General features: G+C 45.8%; 1 protein-coding gene across 2 annotated transcripts in view; it reads left to right on the top strand.

Annotated features, from left to right (window-relative positions):
• Positions 1-22,113, top strand: part of fut8b (fucosyltransferase 8b (alpha (1,6) fucosyltransferase)) — a 76,865-nt gene that overhangs the window by 36,293 nt on the left and 18,459 nt on the right. For both annotated transcript variants that reach the window (XM_084030030.1, XM_084030031.1), the window contains exons 2-5: positions 4,569-5,176; positions 12,715-12,833; positions 13,910-14,072; positions 18,323-18,437. In XM_084030030.1, coding sequence (XP_083886156.1) covers positions 4,974-5,176; positions 12,715-12,833; positions 13,910-14,072; positions 18,323-18,437 — 600 coding nt within the window. In that variant the 5' untranslated portion in view covers positions 4,569-4,973. The remainder of the gene's footprint in view (positions 1-4,568; positions 5,177-12,714; positions 12,834-13,909; positions 14,073-18,322; positions 18,438-22,113) is intronic.

Below are 22,113 nucleotides of genomic sequence, written 5' to 3'. Positions count from 1 at the left end.
AATCAGCCTTTGAGATATTACATGTTTTTTTTTTTTTTTTTTAGTTTCCTCTGCATGGTGTTAAAAAATGCCAAATTCCCGTAAACAATTCTGAGGACATGACCTCGGTGTTAGCGTTGGGCCTTCTGTAATAAAACCCAGTACAGTTACTTTGAGCGTCCGTACTCTCCCAGCTCGCCATCCATCTGCGTCGGTCTCTTTCCTCCACGCCGGGCTTTCTCTCTGCCATTTGGTCTCCGGTAATGGACTCCTCCACGTTCGGCTTAGAAATGTTGTGAAGTAAACAGCATGTCATGAAATATTCACCGCTCTCCTGTAGGCTGTGAGCAAGACTGTACGCATTTGTGTGCAGTCAGGTATACCCGACCCGAGCCCGGTGACCCCCGCACGCCCACCCGCTGACGCACACACACACTCACACACACACACACACTCACACACGCATGTGAAATGTAGAAAAAGCTGGTGGTTTTTCCACATCTCTCAACCGAGAAGAGAAAACGAACACTGGGAGTGAGAGCACTCTGCTGCTGAATGACTCAGACGTTTGCTGATATTCGTATTGATGGGGAATAGGGAAAAAAAAAGAGAAAAATCACAGAGTCACACTCAAAATGTAATCGGAATGTTTTTGTTGCAAACGGCAGGGAACAAGGGAGCAAGCATTTCAGGTTGCAACCCCGCCTGAAACATGTTGTTTTTCTCTCCGTTGCTGCAGCTTTTTTTTTGGAATGAATACATTCTGATCCGTTGTGCCGTTCCCTGTCTTTGTTGGATCCACCATTATGTCGTGTCTCTGGTTGTGGTCCTGGCGTTTGAAATGTGTGCCCGACACTAGTGCAATCAATCCATTACTTGGGAACTGGGGTGGAGGCTGAAAGGTCGCCGGATCGGACCTCCACACCAGCTGAGAAAATAGCCAGAAAAGCTGTTGGACGGTCGTTTGCAGGAAGCTGTGGCTGCGCCAGGCAGCTATCAGGTTGAAACGAGTGTAGCTTTATGGCTATAAAGAAGGCTGCTTCTCAAGAACAGCTTGCTCAGCAAACCAATCCGGGGTAAATAATGGTAAAAAATCGCTGCCAGAGTTGGAGTTGATGTTTCTCTTGCTGCATTTGTGTCGTCCACACGCCTGCAAGATGCCCCCCTCCGTTGTGCTTGTGAGCGGATATTGAGAAAAACAAACGGAGAAATCCCAGTCAAATGCTGGGAAGGAACATTAATTTCAAACACTTTGACAGTATCAGCACAAAAATACAGCTGCAGTCCAATCATCCAGGTATAGATTGTTCCCCCCCCTTGATTGGCATCCTTCCAGTGCTATTATGCGTTTACTGCAAACTGTATTTCCAGACTCACGCAGCATATCTCTATCTATATATATAAAATGTGTCCCCGAGCTTGTCTCCGAGCTAGCTTGGGGACCATGTTGGTGAAGTGGAAGCCACCCAACCATCGAAACTCCATGCATAATTCAGCGGTGGACCTCATCACGGTGCTTATTGCCTGGAGACCGGAGCGGGCTGATGGACGACCTCTGCTGCGGCCCGAGTCACGTTGAAGATTAACCAGCAGGACTGAAAACAGGTCACCCCGGCTTACCCCTCAGCCCTCCTGCATGTTGCCGCAGCACACGGGGCGTTTTTGTGACAGCGGTGAAAGTCCAGCCCCGCGGTGCTACATGTACCGCGGCAGCCTTTACCGGCCCGAGCAGCCACCTCGGTTGCCGTGACAGCGAGGCGAAGTGCATCGCGGGAGAGTGATGATGTTTGAAATGCAAGGTCGAGAGGGAGATTTTGGGGGAGTGTGTAGGTGGAGCGGACAATTTATGAACAGTACAGGCTCACTTATTCCTGCCACTTCTAAAGTAGGAGGACTGCACATTCAAGAGGAAGCAGTGACATATTTCATTTTGTCCAGAATGGCGACGACCTCGCAATCATGTTTCCATTTTACTTGGAAGATGAGGGAGGAGGGGCTTGCTGGAAGAAAGTGGAATAAGAAAAGAGGCAGTATGTGGCCAATTTCTCTAAAATGCCACTGTCAGCATATCCGTCACCGTCCAACTTAGAATTAGATTGTGCCACAGTAGGGGACTTTTATTTATTTATTAAACTGACATTATTATAATTTCCATTATTTATGCCCCCTGTTCATGAGGACTCGAGGGCAAATCTGAGAGGTTTAAGAAAATGCACAAATCTGTAGCACTCAGTTATATCTCTGGCAGAATATTACACTGACAGATCTTCATCAGTGGAAAAAATTGGAATGAATTATTATTTTCTCTTTAATCAGGCCGCATTCTGCTGACAAAGGACTCAGTAGATGTCTCCACATTCTTTGTAGTTATAAAACACAGGGACCAATGTGTTTCTTCTCTTCTTTGCCACTTCACGGCAGCCAAGGCTAAGCTTAGAGGCACGAAAAAACGTTATAAACCTTCTTTCTGACAGTTTCAGACAGAATTTTTACCCTCTTAGAGTACATCTCTTGAATAATAATTATCTGGTGCTTCCAGTATTATATTATAAGCGGTTGATCTCCATTTTCAACTATCAAAAATCAACAGTTAAGATCTTAAGTGTGGCTGATGTGTTTTCCAGTGTGGTTGTTCTGATTATGCAGATTCGTTTCATTTTGACCTTGTAAAATGCGTTTTGTTTTAAGGCTATTAAAGAGGTATTCAAGCTATTAAGTTGGGGGACATGCAAAAGAGATATTTAAAATAGAAAAAAAATCAAAGCAAAAATGGTGAGATATTGTGAATTTTAGTCATCAGTATGAGTGAAGCTTCATAAAAGCTAGAACCTACAATACCCATAATGCAACTCCATAGGTTTTTGCATTAGACCACAGCTGCCTATTAAATGCTATTAATTAATACATGTCATGTTAATTTCCCCAAAGTTCTGATATTATTCCATAAATATATTGCTAGCTCAGCTCGACTTTCAAATATAAGCCAAACAACTGGCTGGAAGTGTTATCTCAAAAGAATGTCCCGTATCCTATTTGGCAGCAGTTGCCTCCCTCATCCAACAGTTTTATATTTATCAGTTTTAGTCTACTGAGCACAAACCTCATTATGGCTCCTCAAACACAGTGACAAGGGGTTTTTTGCTGCCTGCCTTTTAGTAAAGTCCCGGCCGTGCATTAGCCGGTGGAGTGCTACCCTCTCACAGCTCTTATTCTCCATAATAAAACACAGCTCAGCACATGCTTTGTGCCGCATGCATAAAGAGGAGCCATCCCGGTGTCGGCCCAGGTTAGTCACAACAGGGGCACCGGCAGGCAAGGGACGTCGGCACAGATTTCAATAATCCCACATCATTCAATAAAAAATGAAGGAGAATAGTTTCCACCGCTTGTGTTTCAGTGATCTCAGCTGCTGCTTTCTGGGCAGTTTGCGTCAGTGAAGCATGAACAGTCTCTATGGTATTACAGCATGGCACCATTTATGTCCTACATATCAACTATGCTGCCATGGTAAACGAGATGGGCCACCGTTAACCTACTTCCGTTCTGCCAGGCACACCCCAGCAGGAACACTTTCAGAGGCACCAGAGATGCCCGTCAATCAAGCGCCACCGCACCACCACCAATCACACAAAGTCTACGGCGCTGATTCCAGCACGCTGTGGCACACACTCATGAGATGACGGCGCACACACACACACACAGACGCTTAGATGTCGTGAGCACAGACACACCTGCCAGTCTTCATCCCATCACACGACGAGTCTCAGCTGTGTGGCAGGGCTTTGTTTGGGAGTTGACAGCGAAGGTTGCTTCATAAACCCGGCACGCGTCCATCCCGTCTCCCCCGCCGCTTTGGGATGAAGGGGAAGTGATGATCTAGGGGATTTTTCCCCCCGTTTCCCTCTGCTCCGCTGAGCTCACCGTATCACCTTGACAATGTTGCATTCTGTCACGGAGGCTACGGTGGATGGCAGCGGGCATTCGCGGAGGAGTCAAACGCTCGGGGAGAACTCTGTGGGATTTCGCCGTCGCCAAACAAATCCATTAACTTTCTTGGGCTTAGTCGTGCTTCAACTTGTATATCGAGGGAGAAAGGGAGTTAGAAGTGGGTTGCGGTAGGCTGCAGTTGAGGATGTGGTTTGGGGGTGTTGGTGGAAAATAAAAGATTGTATTCTTGGTTGTATGGTGGCATCCTCATGTGGGACTCTGTGTGTGTTCGTGTGTGTGTGTGTCATCCTTGTCCTGCCTCGACAGCAATGCAGCATGGCTCAGGGATTGCACATCACTATGTAAATGCAAATTGCAGTGTCATGCTGATCAATCCTGTAGGCTGCTGAGACAGGGTTACGTCAGGACCGGTCTGCAGCATCTTGGCTTCATCCGTCCGTCTGTCGGCCCTGCTCTGTGCTCCGCTTCTGTGTAACGCTATATGAGGCGTGTCTCGTGCTTGGCTCTCCTCTTCAAGCTGGTCTGCTGGGCTTGTCTGCCATGATTGTAATATATTCTTCAAGCACGAGAAGCGTTTGCAAGACGAGGCGTTGTGCAATAAGCTCGACTAACTCCCCCGTGTCTTTCCTTTGTTTCTACAGGACACGGCTCCAAAAAAGAATCCTCTGGGACTGGGAGGAACAAACAACGCGGTGTGGGACGACCTGGTCAGCGCAGAGCTGGGTGGAGGGGCGGCGATACCGATCGGGCCACCGAGACACAGAGCATGCTAACCATGCTTTAGCACACGCAGGGAAGGCTTGATCGCTGGAGAAACACTTGCTGCCCTTTTTGACAACACTTCGGAGCCACAGACGTACACGTCTCCCTCCCATCTGCCGCTTACTGCACACCATCCCTGCGCAGATGCCGATGCCAAGGCTGGCGCTGTGGCACTTGTGGTGACAGGGGGCACAGAGCGTGCGCGCACATCCGGCAGGCAGGCCGGTGGATTGGTGGGTGTACAGGCACACCGAGAGGCGTTTTTGGGTGGGCGAGGCTGCACCATGCGGCCCTGGGCGGGTTCATGGCGTTGGATTACCCTGGTGCTGTTGGCCTGGGGCACGCTTCTCTTCTACATCGGCGGCCACTTGGTGAGGGACAGCGAACACCCGGAGCGATCCAGCCGAGAGCTCTCCAAGATTCTGGCCAAGCTGGAGCGGCTCAAGCAGCAGAATGAAGACCTGCGGCGGATGGCAGAATCGCTCCGGTAACCACAATTGAATTGCTTGACTGTAACCACATTTCTTTTCCTGAAATGAGCGTTGTTTAAATGCATAGAGGTGTGTGTTTATTTGGTTGCATAAATCATGTTGTGGCTTTGAGAAACCTAAATATGCCAGCTGGATTTTAGTTCAGTGATTTGTTTACATGGACATCATTTTTTTTTTTTTTTCATGTTGCTCAGCATGACTTCCATACTAATTTGGATCCTCTTTTGGGCCTGCACTGTGTTTTTTCCTGTTAGTTGAGAAGACATGACACAACAAAAAAAAAACCTTTAGGTATAAGCAAAAAAAACAGTTGGTTAGGTTTAGGAAAACCATCACGGACACATCACTTAACAACAATGGGTTGGGACACCGGATCACAAACCCACCCACCATCTATTTCACAATATTTAACACTGTCACCAGGTCTGACCATTGCATAGTCACGTGGATGTGTTTCATTTGTGTGTCCACCATAAAAAAGCATCCTAGTTGTCATTCCATCAGCATTGTTTTCATGCTGACTGACTGTTTTGGAACTATTTCACAAACTGCTGTTAGTAAATGGCATGTGAACGCCATATCCAGGTTTTATGTAGTAGTGAGTCAGTAACTTAAACAATATAATCACTAACTAGAATGGGTAAAGTGCAGACCTACGTAAGGTGTGTCTACAACGACCCCTTCTAATGTTTGAATGACCGCACACGTGTTTTTTCCTCGCACGTCTCGCACAACAGATACGCTCTCGTCTCTCGTCCCCTACGGCTCCGTGCAGACTCGAGTCCCAGCTGCATCGCATGGGTGTAAACGCGACCTCAAACATTTATTTATGCTTCGCTGTTTTTCCTGAGAATACCCGCGTTGAAGCTTAGTAAAAATCTCCAGAATAAATATATCTACCAAGTAGAGCAGAGTGTGCTGCGCTCTGGCTCTGTGATGTAAATATTATCATACCGTGTCTCCTTATGTAACAGCAACACTATGCAACTTCCTCTCCTCACCCAACTAAGACGGGCTTTTATCGTCTTGTTAACTTCTCGTAAAACAGGCTTCACTCTTACTTACAGAAACAAATTAAAACCCACCAAAACCATCTTGGTTAGATATTCCAGTGTTCCAACAAGCACCAACTCTCAGTTTGGCCAAAATAGCCTCATTCACTGAGTTAGATGTGAAAATATGCCGACCCTAGACGCTGTCTTTTCCTTGCTGTCTCTCTCTTTTTCTCTGTCTGCTGAGCAGCTCTCATTCTTTGGAAGCAGATCATTAAATTAACAAATATAAAATTGCAAAAATTCCGTTCAGTTTTTCTCCAAAGTCCAGCAATTAAGTGCAGCCTCCAGCTCAGCGGTAGTCCAATCAGACCACTTTTACAAGTCCGAGAATGTGGCAATGTGATGATTGCTTCTTGAGTTTTTGTAAAAAAAAAAAATCAAATCAGCATATGATTAAATCAGCATCTCGTGCCGTTGAACGGTTAAATGCGACGTTTCATCAGAAGCTGATCGTTGGGGCCAGAAATGCCACGCGTAACAGACGGATGGACGGACTGCCACACACATCTCACCAGATTTCATTGCGTTATTTTGGCAGACAATAGCATTAGCCACACATCATCATTCACACATTCAAGCTATGTGTAATGGAGAGGCAAATGGTTGTGCTCTCGTCACTGCAGGGCTGACAGTGTTTCCTTTTGCACATGAAAACCGGGTCTGAGTGTCCCAGCGTTTGCCGTATTAACGGCGAACTCGAAGCTTCAGATGTTGCCATCGCTGCTCCTCTGTGATATTCACTTTGATGCGGGGCCCATATCGTGCAACTCGCAAACATAAAGATGCACGCGTGCGACGCTGCTTCAGACAGCTGGTCCCACGATTAAATCCCCCTTGCTTTTGTAATTATTTAGAATTGGCTCGGAAACAAAGGTGGAATTTGTGGCGTCGAAAAAAACAAGCGCGGTTTTCAGCCGACCGGCGTCCAGATGGGTCCCCGACACACTGCATGCTCGCTGCTTGTTATTTAGTCCGGTTGTTGATCTGGGACCGAGGCCTTCCACAGTTTACTGGGGGGGTAGCGCTACAGTGCCTTCTCGAGTCCCTCTAAGCTCCGGCTCCAGCTAAGTATCCGGCGCAGAAAGCCAAAAGCAGGCATCTGGCTTGTTGAGGTTAAGCTTTATGAACTATCGACAGAGACGCCTCGGTTTGTCCTCTGTTCAATTGTGTGTCTTTCTGCATGTGTGTGTGTGAGAGTGTGTGTGTGCAGTGGTCAGATACAGGCCCAGGAGAGTACCCGCCACCCTGTAGTGTCTCTTATCCTTCTATTAGAATCCTAATAGACGCAAAAAGGCTGTTAGCGAGCTGCCCATCATTCCTGCCACAGCCCCTCCCTTCTCACTTCACTGCCTCCTTCCTCGCCTCCCTTCCTCCCTCCCTCCTCATTCCACTTTCAAACTGCTGACAGAGGCATGGCACCGAGCCAGACTCCAGCCTGCAGGTTGTCACAGACTGACTGACTATGTAACAACTCACTAGCTCTCTGATCGACTAGCTGAACGCACGGCCCAACCCCCCCCCCCCCCCCCCCCCGAACTCACTACTTGCACTTTCTGCAGATTTTGCCGAGAACATGAATCTCCGAATTGTTGCGCGAGAAGCAGAAGCGGTTTCTTTGCAAGCATCCCGCTGACATTAGACACTAAAGGTTTCATCCAAGGCACCTAACCTTCACAGCGCTGCATTCATTTTTTATGAGTGGCCTCCGAGAGATTCAAACCCATAAAACTGACATTATTACACCTTTGTGTTGAGTTGTTGTGCACTAGAAACCCACTGCGTTGAGGTTGATTTATGGTTCGGAGCGGGATTTAACTTGGTTAGCGTCGTCACGCCGCAGCAGCGTTGGATGGATGTGTAATGCAATATTTGGGAAGTGTTGCGCATTCATCATATACTTGAAGGGATCTTGTTTACATTTTCTCATTCACTTTGTGATAGAGAGTAATAGTCACACCGAAGCCGTTTGCGAGGGATATTGATTTTCCTGATCACAGATTGCAAATTTGCGTAGCATCGCTGAGAGGATGAAGATACTTAGTTATTCAACCTGATAAATGGATCCTTCACACAGTCACGATCAGGGTTTACCGATTTTCCCTGAATTCACCATAACTTTTTACAGTGGAATTGTCACGTGAAATCTATCGGCCTATCAATCACTGCCGAAATTAGTATCACCCGGCTGCTCTGTAGATTTAGTCCAGCGATTTGGTTGTTCGGGCCTCTCCTGAGTGATTTGAGTGACGGGGCAACGTGCCAACCTACCAATCACCCAGCAGCATTAATGAGAGGTGAACACGAGGTCTTGTTGCTCAGCCTGTCTGGCTCCGCCCCCTCCGCAGCTGTCAGTCACCTCGGGCACGAAAGACAATGACACGAGCCGGCCCGATGGTGTGACATCGGAGGGAGCGAGGCTGAGAGTGACAGCTGGGCTGAGCGATGAGGACCTGATCGATTCCCCCAGGCATGCCAACAGAGGGAGGGAGGGGGCGATGCTGAGGAGGCGAAGAGGAGGGAAGCATGATGGATGGCGTGAGGACTCCACTACGTTAAGAGCAGCAAGGAGGAAATGGAAAATGAGGAGTGAGGGGATGAGAAGAGTTGTGGCCCCTGCAGCCATTTACCAAAAAATAAGGCACTTTATTTTTACATGTCTGCCTCATTTCAAGTAACATAAAAATGCAAATTTAAACTGCAAAAAACAGACATGTAGTTTGGTGTGGTGAGGCCACTGTCCACTCGTGTCCAAGGAACTGTCCCAGTTCAGCCAAACAGATGCCGCTGCCGCGTCCAGACCTCGTATTCCATCGACCCGGGGCCGTGGCTCAGGCCCAGCGATGGGGAGGTCTACCACCCCTCACACTAGCCCCATTGTGGGAGCTGTCCGTGGTCAGGACATCTCTGTCAAGGCGGGCTCAGAACGGAGCTGGCTGGTGCGCCGAGGCGTTGAAGCATGGAAAGGCAAGAATGCACCATTCAGAATCGGTTTACTTGGACTCATGCCGTTTGAGTCAGTGGACTCAACGTGGATATAGCAAAGGAAGGCAGCATTAACTGATTCGACACAATGCAGAAGTATTTGCACCGACACAACAGACGCACTGTAGTGCATATACAATGCGGTATTCTACGGCCGTGCAATAAATGCGGAGATAACACTGTTCCTTTCATTGTCTCTTCAAAAGGTCGCGCAAACTGATTCGGCGCGGCGGTTGCTCTGATGACCATATTTTTTACGCCTATTTATAGTGTTTGCTTGACCACTGACACATTCCAGTCGTTTATTAGCCTGACTCATTGGAGTCAAGCAGCTTGGTTTCTCACATCGTTGAGTTTCCAGGAAAGGCTGGAACGCGGCAGTTCCGTCTTTGATGCAGGACGGTGTGGTGACTCACGCATACGTACGCGTGTGGAAGTGCAGAGCGTGTGTGAACAAAATCAGATGATGCTCTTAATGTGAAAGGCAAACGGCGTTCATGCAGCAACCTCCCAGAATACTTACATCTCGTATGGCTTCTCTGGGTCAGCACATAGGGGTTCTTTTGAAGTCAAGCGGATTATATTAAATCTATGCTTCAGTGCCAACCAGTCCTCCGCCATTCAAACGGCTCCCAGCGCCTCCACCGCCCTGTGAACGCCATGGTTACCGGGAGCAGGGGCAGGAGCCAATAGAGTGACAGCTGGGGCTGCATTTCAGAGGGGCATGCTGAACCTCACCTGCTTCATGGCTCTGTGCCAGCGGGGCTCGTCTTTTACTCCACAATATTTCCCATCACCTTTCCCCCCCGCCTCCCTCCAGTCAGTCTTTCTCATCTGCTACCTCTCCTGTATCGTTTGATTAAGACGCCATTGAAATCCAGCTGCCTTGTCTAGTCTCTACTTCAAGTCCTCTAGAGATACCGTCAGTGATCATTTGTGTATTTGCCTCCTTCTCGTGTGCATGTGTGTGTGTCTCTGGGTTTTGATAGCACTGACTGTATTTCATATCTGCATATCTTTTTGTTAGATGCTTGTGGTTTTTGCCTGCACCAGCATTGTGTCTCCGTTCTTCGGTGCGTGTTAGCCAACCTCTATATCACGTCTCTGCTCATTAGCCCCGGTGCTGGCGGGGCCTATTTCTTCTGCCTTTATCAAGGAGGTATCATGTTGCTTCGTGTTACAGTTTTAGCTGCACTTAAAACCCCTGGGAAATGATGTCACTGAGGAAATAGTCCTACTTCCTGCACAATGGTGTAACAACCAGGTTAGGGTGTGGCCTTTGGAAGATCCTGGTGAATATTGTTTGAACAGACCTAGCTGTGAGAACGCACAGTAGAGGTGATACCTGGAAAAGAAATGCACCTGGGTCTTATTTCAAGAGATCTGTGTCAGGCAGCTGGAATGGGCATATATATATATATATATATATATATATATATCCATGATGCAAAGGTATGGAAAGGTTTTTCCTCGTAAAAAAAACCTTTCCATACGAATTTTCTTCGTAATTCACACTGTTACATAATGCAGGGGATCACATATCCTCCCTTTTCCATTATTTCCATGGCTTTGAAGCACAATGCTCAGTTAGTGCCTAGTGAAGTTGGAGGCCAGGGCTTCTCAGGGACCAACGCTCGAACAGTGGGGGGTGGGTGGATTGTGCAACGGGCTGTTGCAACTTTAAAGTCTCATCTTTATGCCTGCCAGCAACTGATGTTCCTCACTCATGGAGCAAATTGAGTTTGCATGCCTTGATGACTCATTAACATGGCCTTTGCAGCTTTGCGCAGTGCATGCCCCCGTGCATTTGAAACATACTCCATTTTTAATAGTCCTATGTAGAGGAATTGATTTGGTATAATGTCAGTGGCAGCTCCCCCCCCCGGTTTATTTGAAGTCTGTCTTCTGAGCATGTCAGAGTGCTCATTTGTGTTTTCGTTACATCCATGCAGTAGCTATCCATGGTTCATCAACACAGAGCTTTGAGAAATGTGTGTTCCCGAATGTGGAATACGTTAAATGAAGTGAAATGCGGCACAAACGTCAGCTATAATGAGCAATTTGCAAGATTATCAGCTGTTAATTTGCCATGCCCTTTAGATATGATTCTTCTGAGGACATATTTCTGTCATACATGCTCACATTGTATTAAAAGAAACCAGATGGCGTTTAGCCGAGTTGTGCCTCTAAGAGAAAAACCAGTGTAAGGGAATGATTGGTTGTTTTTATCCTATGCACATGAAGTTATCTTTTTAGACCTACTTCACACAGATAAGAGAGACCAGGTCGCCATGGCCACCGCAGCACCAGTCAGCATACAATACGAACAATAATGAAAAGGGATTTCCAGCCCAGCTGCTGGTAATGTTCAAAGTACAGCAACTGCTTATGTTTAATCTATTTAGTGCACTTGAATAGCTTTGATGTTGCTGTGTTTTTTCTTTCGAATTAGTTACATAAACTTTTATCTAAGTCTGCTTTGTTCATGTATTATGTTGAATTTGTATCCATTATAGAGTTAAAAGTTGGTCTTTTGCATTACAACAGGCAGACATTCTCAGAACCGAGAAGTCTACAATAGTGTTTTTGTCGTTTTTGAATCGAAGAAATTGGATTAAAATGTCACTCGTGTAATTTGACTTTTTTTTTTTTTTATAACACAAATGAGTCATTGGAAAGACAAAGTGGATGGAGTACTTTAAGGCTAGACCTTAAAATATGGGAAGTGATTCGGTACTTTGTACATAAGCTTGAGCTTCAAATAAAATAAACTTGGACAGGGCTCCAGGAGGCTCCACTGTTGTGTCTTAGCATATTAAATAGCATTTTCACTGGTGCACTTGCAAAGATGTCAGCCCTCACAGCTCACTTTTCACTGCCACTTTCAAGTCCAGAAACGTCCAAAAGAGAATGCAGACTAAGTAGTCTGGTGTGGGATGATTAAGTTGTTCTTCCTTCCTTCCTCCCTTCCTTCCTTCCGTTTTTGTGACTGCATCTTTACAGCTGTGACTCCATCATAGTGACATTGTGAAAACATGAATTACAAATCTGTGTAATAGAAGACGCACACATTTGATACTAAATGTATTTATAGCGATATTATGGTTAGTTGTTGTGTCATTATAGCCAACATCTATGATGGTGCTGACATAGCAGCTAAGTGGCTCTCATGCATACAAGCTGCAGCATTCCTTGTCTTCTGATTGGCTCGGGCGGTTGAACAGCTGAATTTGCTATTTTTTTAACTTGATTGAGTAATCAAATAAAGATCGATAGCGTCTTTGATCATGAAAGTAATTTTTACATCACTACAATGAGTAATGAGTAAATACAATACAATTTTACCAAATGATTCTTACGTGAGATGTTTTTGTTTAGAGGGATACAGTTTTACAACTTGAGTACTTCTGCAGAGTAAGTCATTTTTGGGCTCTCTTCCTCCTACTGGTGTACCACGCTCACCCACCACATCCTCTCCGTGTGTCTTTCTTCCCCAGGATACCGGAGGGTCAGGCAGAAGCCGGGTCCCTCGCTGCAGGGAGACTGCGCTCCCTGGAGGACCAGCTAACCCGAGCCAAACAGAAGATCCACAGCTTCCAGAAACTCACTGGAGATGGTAAGCGGGGCAGGGCCGTGTGAGAGGTGGCAGGGGACGGATTTGACACAGAGCTTGGAAATATGAAGGGATTGATTTTGGAATTGCGGGGTTCGACTACAGACGGTGTAAACCAGTCAACGGCTCTCGTGAGCTTTTTTTTGCCTGCAGCGAGAATCTCGCTCTAGTCCGGTTAAACCTGCCGTAGCTCAGCAGCGATGATGTCGGATGGGCAGGGTTATGTGTGCATTTGCCACACTAAGCAGTTGGTCAGAGGAGCAGAAAAGCTGTCAGGTGAGTGGGGGGGAAATGTGTGAATGAAGGAGAAGCAGCGCGAACGCCCCGGCGGCAGAATGGAGGAGAGGAAAGAGACTGACGGAGAGAAAATAAAGAAGAACATGTGAGTGTGGAGGGCAGCACCGGGTCAGCCTTTCCATCTTGCCGCAGGGGAAGAAAAGGCTAAAAATACCCTCAAGCTTTTTTTTCCACCTAGGGAGGGAGTGAGGAGAGAAGAGAGAGTGCAAGATGGGAAGGTTAAAAAAAAAAAAAGAGATTTTCCGTCTCCACCACCACCACCACCACCTCCTCCTTCCCCTGCTTGAGGCGGTCCCTCGATTTTTTGTTTTGTTTTGTTTGTTTGTTTCTCTCCACAGAAACCAGAGCAGTCAGCTGTGTTATCCATGTGGGTTACTCCACATCGTTTGCCTCGGTGGGGTATCGAGTTCCTTTCTGTTGTTTGAACCGTGTGAGAAAAGACATGAGAGAGACACGAAGCACAAAAAGCAGTGATCAAATGCTCCCTTTTGAGGTCAAAGCAACACCCAGAGACAAAGAATAAAAGAGGAATATTTTTAATGGTTACATTCCAAAACCTTGTTTGGCGCCATTAGCCTATTTAGACTCACATAATCGAATGCTCAACCTTCCCTGAAGACCTCGCGGCATCCTTTCTACCTTGTTCCTCCCCGCCGGATTCCCGCGGAGCTGCTTTGAATTCGCCAGTTCGTTGTGTTAGATCATTCCCGTGGTTCGCATGTCATGCCAGCTGTCTTCTGTTATGTGTTGTTGTGAACCGTTCCCCTCTAACCCACCTGCAGGCCCTGGACCCACTCAGGAGGAGCTGCGGAGGAGGGTGGAGAACGGCGTGAAGGAGTTCTGGTACTTTGTTCGCAGCGAGGTGAAGAAATTGGCCACCGCCGAGCTCAGCGAAAGGCAGAAGTACGTTGACGCGCTCTTGCAGGACATGGGACACCAGGAGAGGTGAGCACGGAGATGCTTTGAAGAGGTAATGTCAGGATTTGAAGAAAAATCATTAAATCCATGGCAGACACCTCCAGATGTCCCAACGTTGTGAGCGTGATTGTGTGTTTTTCATCCCTGCGTGTTGTTTCTTCTATTGAACACACCAGCAAGTCATTATTTAAGGATGCATCTTCTATCAGTTAATAGAAACCCTTCTGGTGTAGTAGTTGGAAAGCTTCTGGGCGACTCTTTTTATCACAAGACTGCATTGATAATGATGATTTCACAAATCACTAATATCTAGTTCTGTTATTGTTGTAACTGTTTCTACCAAGCAATCTGCTGGCCCACCTGGTATATGCAGGCATTTAATCTCAATACTGTTGACCTCAAAGTAATCCTAGCACAGATTGTTGAAGTGTCAACTACCAAAACTCGAGTTCTTGCATTTAGCAAATTTAAGAACTTGAGATTCTGTTTGTACCTTCTCAAATTTAGATTTGTTGTGTCATCTGAAAGACTAAAGAATGTATCAGTTTTTAAACAAAATAATCAACAGAATCATTGCTGATGAAGTCATTAGCTGACACACTTGGTGGTGGATAGTTGTTGATAGTGCGAATGGTCTTCTGTATAAGAAATAGCGTTAAAGTGACTGGCGGCTGTTTACCAAATCTGCCTACTGATGATGGCAAACGTTGACACATTTGACAGGAGAAGTTGAAGGGCGGCACTGGGTGGCGGTTGCTGAGAAACAAAGGGCAAAGGTCATAGATACACTTTCTGTCACCTGGATGGCTTCCACGCTGCTGAATGAAGACAGGCCTGATGTCACTTAGCCAAGTGGTTCTCTGTAATCCTGCTGAAGTGGCTTACATGGCCCATTGTCTTAGTCTTTGCTGCCTAAGCAGCTTTCCAAAGACTGATACCTCAACCCGTACACACAGGCACACATGTACACACATGTACACACACACATACACCACCACCATTCGCTCTCATCTAAGCCCCCCAGCTTTCTTTGGGCCCAGGTCTAGATCACTGCGTTGTGGAGACGGCTGAAGTCAAACAGTGTGAAAGATCTGCTAGAAAGTATTTCAAAAAGTCATAATTATTATTTCAACTAAAATAAATGTATTGATCTTTATCTACTTTAGATCTGCAAATATACATTTTTTGTTATTGATTAGTATGCTAATAATTTTTGGGGGAATAATCATTAAGTCCATGAAATGTCAGTGAATTGTGAAAATCACGTCCCCAGAGCTCATGGTGACATTGACAGTTTTCAATATCTTAATATATAGTTTGATCTAACAGTGCAAAAGTATGTATGCATACAGAGGATTTTTACCATTTTTACTTCTAAATGAGTTAAAAGACTAATCCGTTTGTCAATTAGATCCACAATTATTACTGCTCTTATCTACTTATGAAACAAAGTAAAGCTAGAATCCTCAAACACAAATTAATATAACTGAAATAAATAAACTAACAAAAGAAATAAATCATATTTGTAGTAATTGTTATACTTAATACAAAGAAGATGAAGAAAACTAATATTAAGAAGAATTATCCCTAAAATGTTGCAAGGGATTCTTCACTGTGTAACAATAGTCTTAGTGTACAGGATGCTGTATAACACTGTGCACTCCTGCAACAGGATGCACAGGGCAGTATGGCTGATGGTGTGTCATAGACAGTAAAGAGATTAAGATTAGGATAAATTATTATTATTTTTCTGAAAATAGCTCACATCATGTCACAGAAGCCACACTATAAGCCTATTGGCAAATGAAAACCTAGCTCTCTTTCTCTCGTTTGCCTTACCTGGCGTGGTGATATTTAAGCTGTGGGCCTGAAATCTTGTACATTCTCTCACCTTGTACATGCTCTCCCATTGGTGCAGCATCAGTACTCAGAAAAGCTGTGCTCTGCTGCCAAGCCCGGCGGCTGCAGCCTCAGCGTCTGCAGTCTGAGCCAATGAGAAGCACCGGGGAAGCCCCCGAGCTTCACAAACTGTATGCCCAGGACCCCACACCTTTAAATTCACACATGAGCTCACACACGCCTCATACATATTGGACACCGCGGCTATATATCCTGTCTGGATGCCAAATCCTGAGCACCTTGTAGTTTGATTCTTTTTTGTTTCGTGGCCAGCCAGGTAAGCGTTTCCATCCCACAGAGGGACGCATGCTTCTGGGGAGAATTTGACATCCGCACACAAATTGTGGCTCCAGCTTCAAAGTTGGACAATGAGTAATGATACCGTCTCATTTGTAGGGAAAGGCTCCATTCACCCTCCTGCACTGGGACATGTTTAATTTCTCTGCTTTTTATGTGTATGTGTCTGTGCATGCACTACTGAATATCTGCATAAGAACTCTCAGTCACACAGGATGTGACTGATTTGGGTCAAAGAAGTGAGTAATAAATTAAGCTTGCATAAGTGTGTGTGTGTGTGTGTGTGCGACATGTGTGTGTGTGTGTGTGAGAGAGAGAGATGTGTTTGCATCTGCCCTTAGCTGCTAGTATTAGAGCTCTTGGGCTCTTGTAAGTGGATGGTCACGATATTTGGCAGGGTGTGACATGACTCAAATTCGCTGTCAGAGGCGTGCCGATGGCAGACTTAATCCTAAACAGAGCTAAACAACCAGAAAGATGCCGTTGTGAGCAGTCCGCTTGACGAAAACGACACTTTTTTTTGCTAGAAACACCCCAAAAGCATTGATGAGCCTTGGTAATGTTAAACCGACTGTATTCTGTTGACATATGCTGACGAGGTTGCTGTGGTGCACAGATCACAACTGTCATGTGGCTGTGCAAGAAATCATAGAGGTAGACTCTTATTCTATGTGAGAAACGTCTGCACTTCCACCCTGATTTGAAAAATAAGGTCAGAGACATGCATGTAATGCGAGATGAATAAAATATGAAAGTTCACTTAGAGAAGATCATGTTGACATAACTCATTTGCATATTCAAGTATGGTAGGAAAATATTGATGTGGATGAGTCCTTATGTATTTTGCCATTGATATATCATAATATTGTACATTTAATTCCTAGAAATAATTTAGAGACTGCGTAGGAACAGGTGAGAATGCTGTTTTTGGCTGATCCAGTCAATTAGCCGACTGTGAAATTAAAGTACTGAGCATGATCGCATTGATGCAAAAAAATCCTATAAATCCAAAAATTACCATAAAAGAGTCCCGCGGATGGATTTGCAATTTGAAAGATTGTGTAATCTGACATGAAAAACCTACCTGATCCCAACAAAAAATAGACCCTGTCTGAAAGAGAGCAGGGAGCAGTGGGATCCAGCCGTGAACATCTTCAGTCTAGTGAGTCCATCAAACATCATTGTATTCTTCTACAATGATGATTATGCCTGATTCAGGTCCCTGGTCAGGTTCTGGTTACCAGGAAACCAACTGGATTTGTGAAGACCTGCTCAAATTGTATAAAGAATAACTCTAATGGTTGAAAAATGTCTGTCATATCACATATCTATATTTCTATCTCCCAGCCGTATGTTCAATTTAACACGCCAGGAAGGAAATGCCACGGTGTTGCAGCTGCATCCCTCTCTGACTAACCCGTTCCCATGCCAACTTCGTCAAATACCAACACTCAGTCAGGGCCCATCAGCGCCTGAAGCCGACAGACAATCTTTCTGTCTGTATGAGACACACCATGCTTTCATCTAACTCTAATGTCCTAACCCACTGTGTCATTATTGGACGCCCAGAGAATGTGTTGCTGTGACCCACGGTGGTCACAGACGTGCTCCGAGGCCTCCGGTCCGTAGCTCTTCAACGCGAGACTGTGAATTACTTAAAGTCACGGTAGATCACCCTCAAGGTTGTAATCTGTCAAAATGACGGATGGTTCTTCAGATGTTTCTGTCATTGTTCAAAAAAAAAATCATCAGTCAACGACGGAAAAAAAACTATACAGTTAATGCAACCTCTGTTAACCTCTGCTGTTTGGTTCAATTTTGATGTGACATGGCCAGATATTGTCATTGTTGATGAGATAGAGAGAAAAAAACAGCGGGGATGTTAAGTAGCACGCTCTCAGAGATTTTGCTGTACGGTCAATGATCATAGATTGGATGAGGAGTGGATTAACAAGATAACAATGATGCCCATTGTGTTAGACAAATCCAAAACAAACAAAAAACCCAGTTTGTAGCAATCAATCTCTATTCAGCTTGTTAGAATATATAAATAATTCAAGTTGTGAAATGTGTTTCTACAGATCCATCATGACAGATTTGTACTACCTCAGCCAGGCGGACGGCGTGGGCGAATGGAGAACGAAGGAGGCTAAAGACCTGTCGGATCTGGTCCAGAACCGAATCACCTACCTACAGGTATCTACAGACGCACCTGCTGCTCAGCCACCCGTCCTCGTACGCTCTCTCTCACACACTCACACACACACACACGGAAGACAAAACACATGGTAAGCATTCATATGTCGTATGTTTACAACTGTGCATATGCGCTTTTGAGGACGTCTTTCGCGCCTGCTTGTCTCATTTGCACCATCCGTAACTGTCAGCACCGGTTTCCACGGATAGCAGGTGAGGAGTGTGATCGCAGACTGTCTCAGCAGTTGGATCTGACAAGCTGCATCCGTGTTGCTTGTCAGCGGTTTAGTGACACACACACACATAAATACACATGCAGCAGCAAAACACATAGCAGACTTGCAAAAAAAAAAAAAAGAAGCCAGACCGGCAGACATTCAGAACTGTCTAGGCTGAGTACAGAAAGGAGCACGTATTTACTCAGGCTTCGATGAATGCACATATGCTTCCAGCACCACACTGAACCTGAGACCCGTGACACATCCGTTCACCCCCGGTTCGCCCCGCTCCTCTCCCCCCCCGCCGCGGTGCTGCCGGGTTCCCCGGGTGGGGCGGTGCGCCGCGACATCGGGCCCTGCAGCATTAATGAGCCGGTGTGTTTGATGAAGAGGACCCAGTCAGTCTGGCTGGGCGGAGACAGCACCACTAACAGCTGCTGTCACCACCGCTGAGGGATCACGCCGCTCCACCAGCTGCCGTCACTAATTCATCACACACACACACACACACACACATCGAGTTGTGCACAGATGGATTCACCCACACCTACGAAAGCAATTGCGCGCGCTCACACATAGAGCCAGCCGCAGCCACGAGACTGACGCACCGTGTTTGTATGCAAAGAGATGCCCTGCATGTGTGTGTGTGTGTGCTGTCACTCTCACACACACATCTTTATGTACATATACACAGACACACACACACTGACAGACTCCACCCTCCTCTCCTGCTGCCTCTGCCACCCGCACCAGCCTCTCCCTTCATTCCTGGTTTGACTAACTCCATCTCTGCGTCTGCTCCATCTGTCCACTCGCAACGTTCCGGCTTCTACAGATGGATTCCTGTTGGACACACTTTTCATCTATTTTTTTTTATTTTATTTTTTTTACGTGGAGGTATTAATTGGTAGTGAAAAAAAGATTGTGTTTTTGATCTTTGGCATTTTTGCACTGCATTTCCCACGAGTTCAGTACCTTGGAAGTTATAATCCTCAAAGTAGCTATAATCAGTTTCTTTACATGATGAAGTTATTATGAAGAAGTTTTAACTGGTTATCAAATAGTTTGAAATGATTTCTGATGCCTACATATGAACCTCGTCACAGTACAATCGGACGCTGATTAAGACGAGGCATCCTAAAAGGTTCGATTTAAGTTTGATGAACTGAAAACACACTGTGAAAGGGTTAAAATGAAAACACTCAGACTGGACAACGCCATGGTAGCAATCTGTCACTCACAAGGTAGCCACGCCCAAAAGCATACCCTGCTTAATTGTCTATTTGAGTCTAAATGGGTCCATAATATACTAAATGAGCCTCATGCTGTGAGTAAGGTGTCAAATGACTCAGACTTCTATACAACCATTTTTCTACTAGAACTGACCTTTTGCTATTCTTGCCTGTATTATTTGTTATTTGTATATAGTTATCCTCGCTGCTTCCCTCTGGGTCAGATTCCCCCACGATCATCAGATAAAATGATTTAGGACACGCAGGTTCACCGGCAAAACTCCTTTAGCTCAGCGGGTCCTCCAGCAGCGATCAGCCCACCGCAATGAAAATCAAATTACTGCTGATGTTGCTTCAGCTTATTGAAAAACATCAGTTATTGCAGGTTTAAGATGTTAGTCCTGGTTGACATGACAGATGTGAGGACCCCCGTGGCGACTAATACATAGTAGCGTTCAAAGCTGACAGTCTGTCAAAAGTAAGGAGAGGAAGTGGTGCATCTGTTTACAGAAGAGCCAGAGATATGTGGAGAGAGAGAGAGAGAGAGAGAGAGAGAGAGAGCAATCAGCACATCACGTTGTTGTGATACTGAAAACTTAAACAGGCAACATCGTGACACAATAATAGTAAAGCTATAGTCAATTGTTGTCCTCTGCATTATGTGAAATGTGTGCGCTGCACTGGCTTTTATTTTCCACATCTTGAACACATGAATCCATTTCTGTAAATCCCTTATGTGTAGGTGCACAATCTGCAATCCAGTAGTGGGGGAAAGGCGAGCTCAGCAAGAATTAATAACAATGAAATATACGATACAAAGAGGCAATTACAGAATGCAAAAACGTTAAATTGCTCTTGCTGTGAAAATATTGCCAGCAGTAAATAGTACCAAATGAGGGGGGGGGGAGGGGGTTGATATAATAAAGATCTTGATGAAATAATAAAAACAATAACCTCTTCTTGCTTGGATTTTTCTGCTAATAATATTTGAGTCTCTCTGTGGAGCTGTTTGACAGTTCAGTCTTGTGGATGTACGCAGTCGTTCTTAATGACGCAGTGTTTCTTCTTTGGGAAGGACAGGTCTAACAACCTGGTGCTCTACAGGTGGTTTTCCTCCAAAGGAGAAAAATGCAAAGGCTTTTATGAGCTGGATATGATGTAAATCTGCAGACACATTTATCACAATGTAGTGGACTTTCACTTCAGACACCTTAAAGTGTGGCGCAGCCTCCTTTCCCCGTCCACTCTGTTTGTGAACGCGGGCATCACAGTGGGTAATTACCTGAGCTTGACATACCATTTCTCTCATCCAGCCGTCCTCAGCCATATTCCCCGCAGAAATAATGTCGCCGTGGTCTCTCTGAACTGAACCACTCCGCGACTGCCTCTGTGTTTCGCACTCAAAAAAAAAAAGCACACCATTTATAAGGGCACTTAACCTACGGCGCAGAGCGGTACTCAGAGGCCGCCTTTGTGCATGCATCTGCTGTCATTATCCTTGAACCGAGTCTCTCGGCGCTGCGGAGTCATTCCAGCCTCATCATTATCAACCAGGGATCCAATGGCGGCGTCCACGTTGGTCACGTGCAGACATTGGGGCTCAGATGCCAAGCTCTGTCACGAGACGCTTTAGGTGAGTTGTTTTGTCAGGACGCGACTGTAGATTATTAGCCAGTTAGCTTCCGCCTATGGGGCTTGTAGAGTACCAGCAGCCTGTAACTCGAGGGAAATACCTGTGCGCCGTGTTCTGTCAGCGCAGCGGCTGCTGCACTCTGTTCACGATGTTATTGAACAGCAGCGGTGGTAATCGGTTTTCAGCTCCTCCCCTACTTTTCCCTCTCTCCTCTTTCTCATTTCTTCTCCACGGTTTATTTTGATCTTTCTCATCTCTTCCCCTCTCCTCCTCCCCGTCTCCCTCTTCCTCGCCTGCTAGTGTGTGATAGGCAGTGCTAGCCGGTGGGTGCTGCACGGCCTGATTACTGTGAACCATCCACAGCTGCAGCAGCCTAATGAGGAAAACACTCCCATCAGCCAGTAATTGCTGTTTAGAAAGCCGGTTGGCACGAGCGTCGCGGATTCGCTCAGACCGGCTGCTGAGCGAATCGCAAACCGCCCCGCGACCCGTCGACAACACAGCATGTGTCACTCTGTTGGTTTCCACCTTTTTTCTTCTTTATTTTAATACGCCAAACCAAAAAAATGCTCTTTTCCAGCGCATCTCATTTA

This window comes from Eutrigla gurnardus, assembly GCF_963514095.1.
Source record: "Eutrigla gurnardus genome assembly, chromosome: 16".
Taxonomy (NCBI): Eukaryota; Metazoa; Chordata; class Actinopteri; order Perciformes; family Triglidae; genus Eutrigla; species Eutrigla gurnardus.
This window is presented reverse-complemented; position numbering and strand designations above follow the sequence as displayed.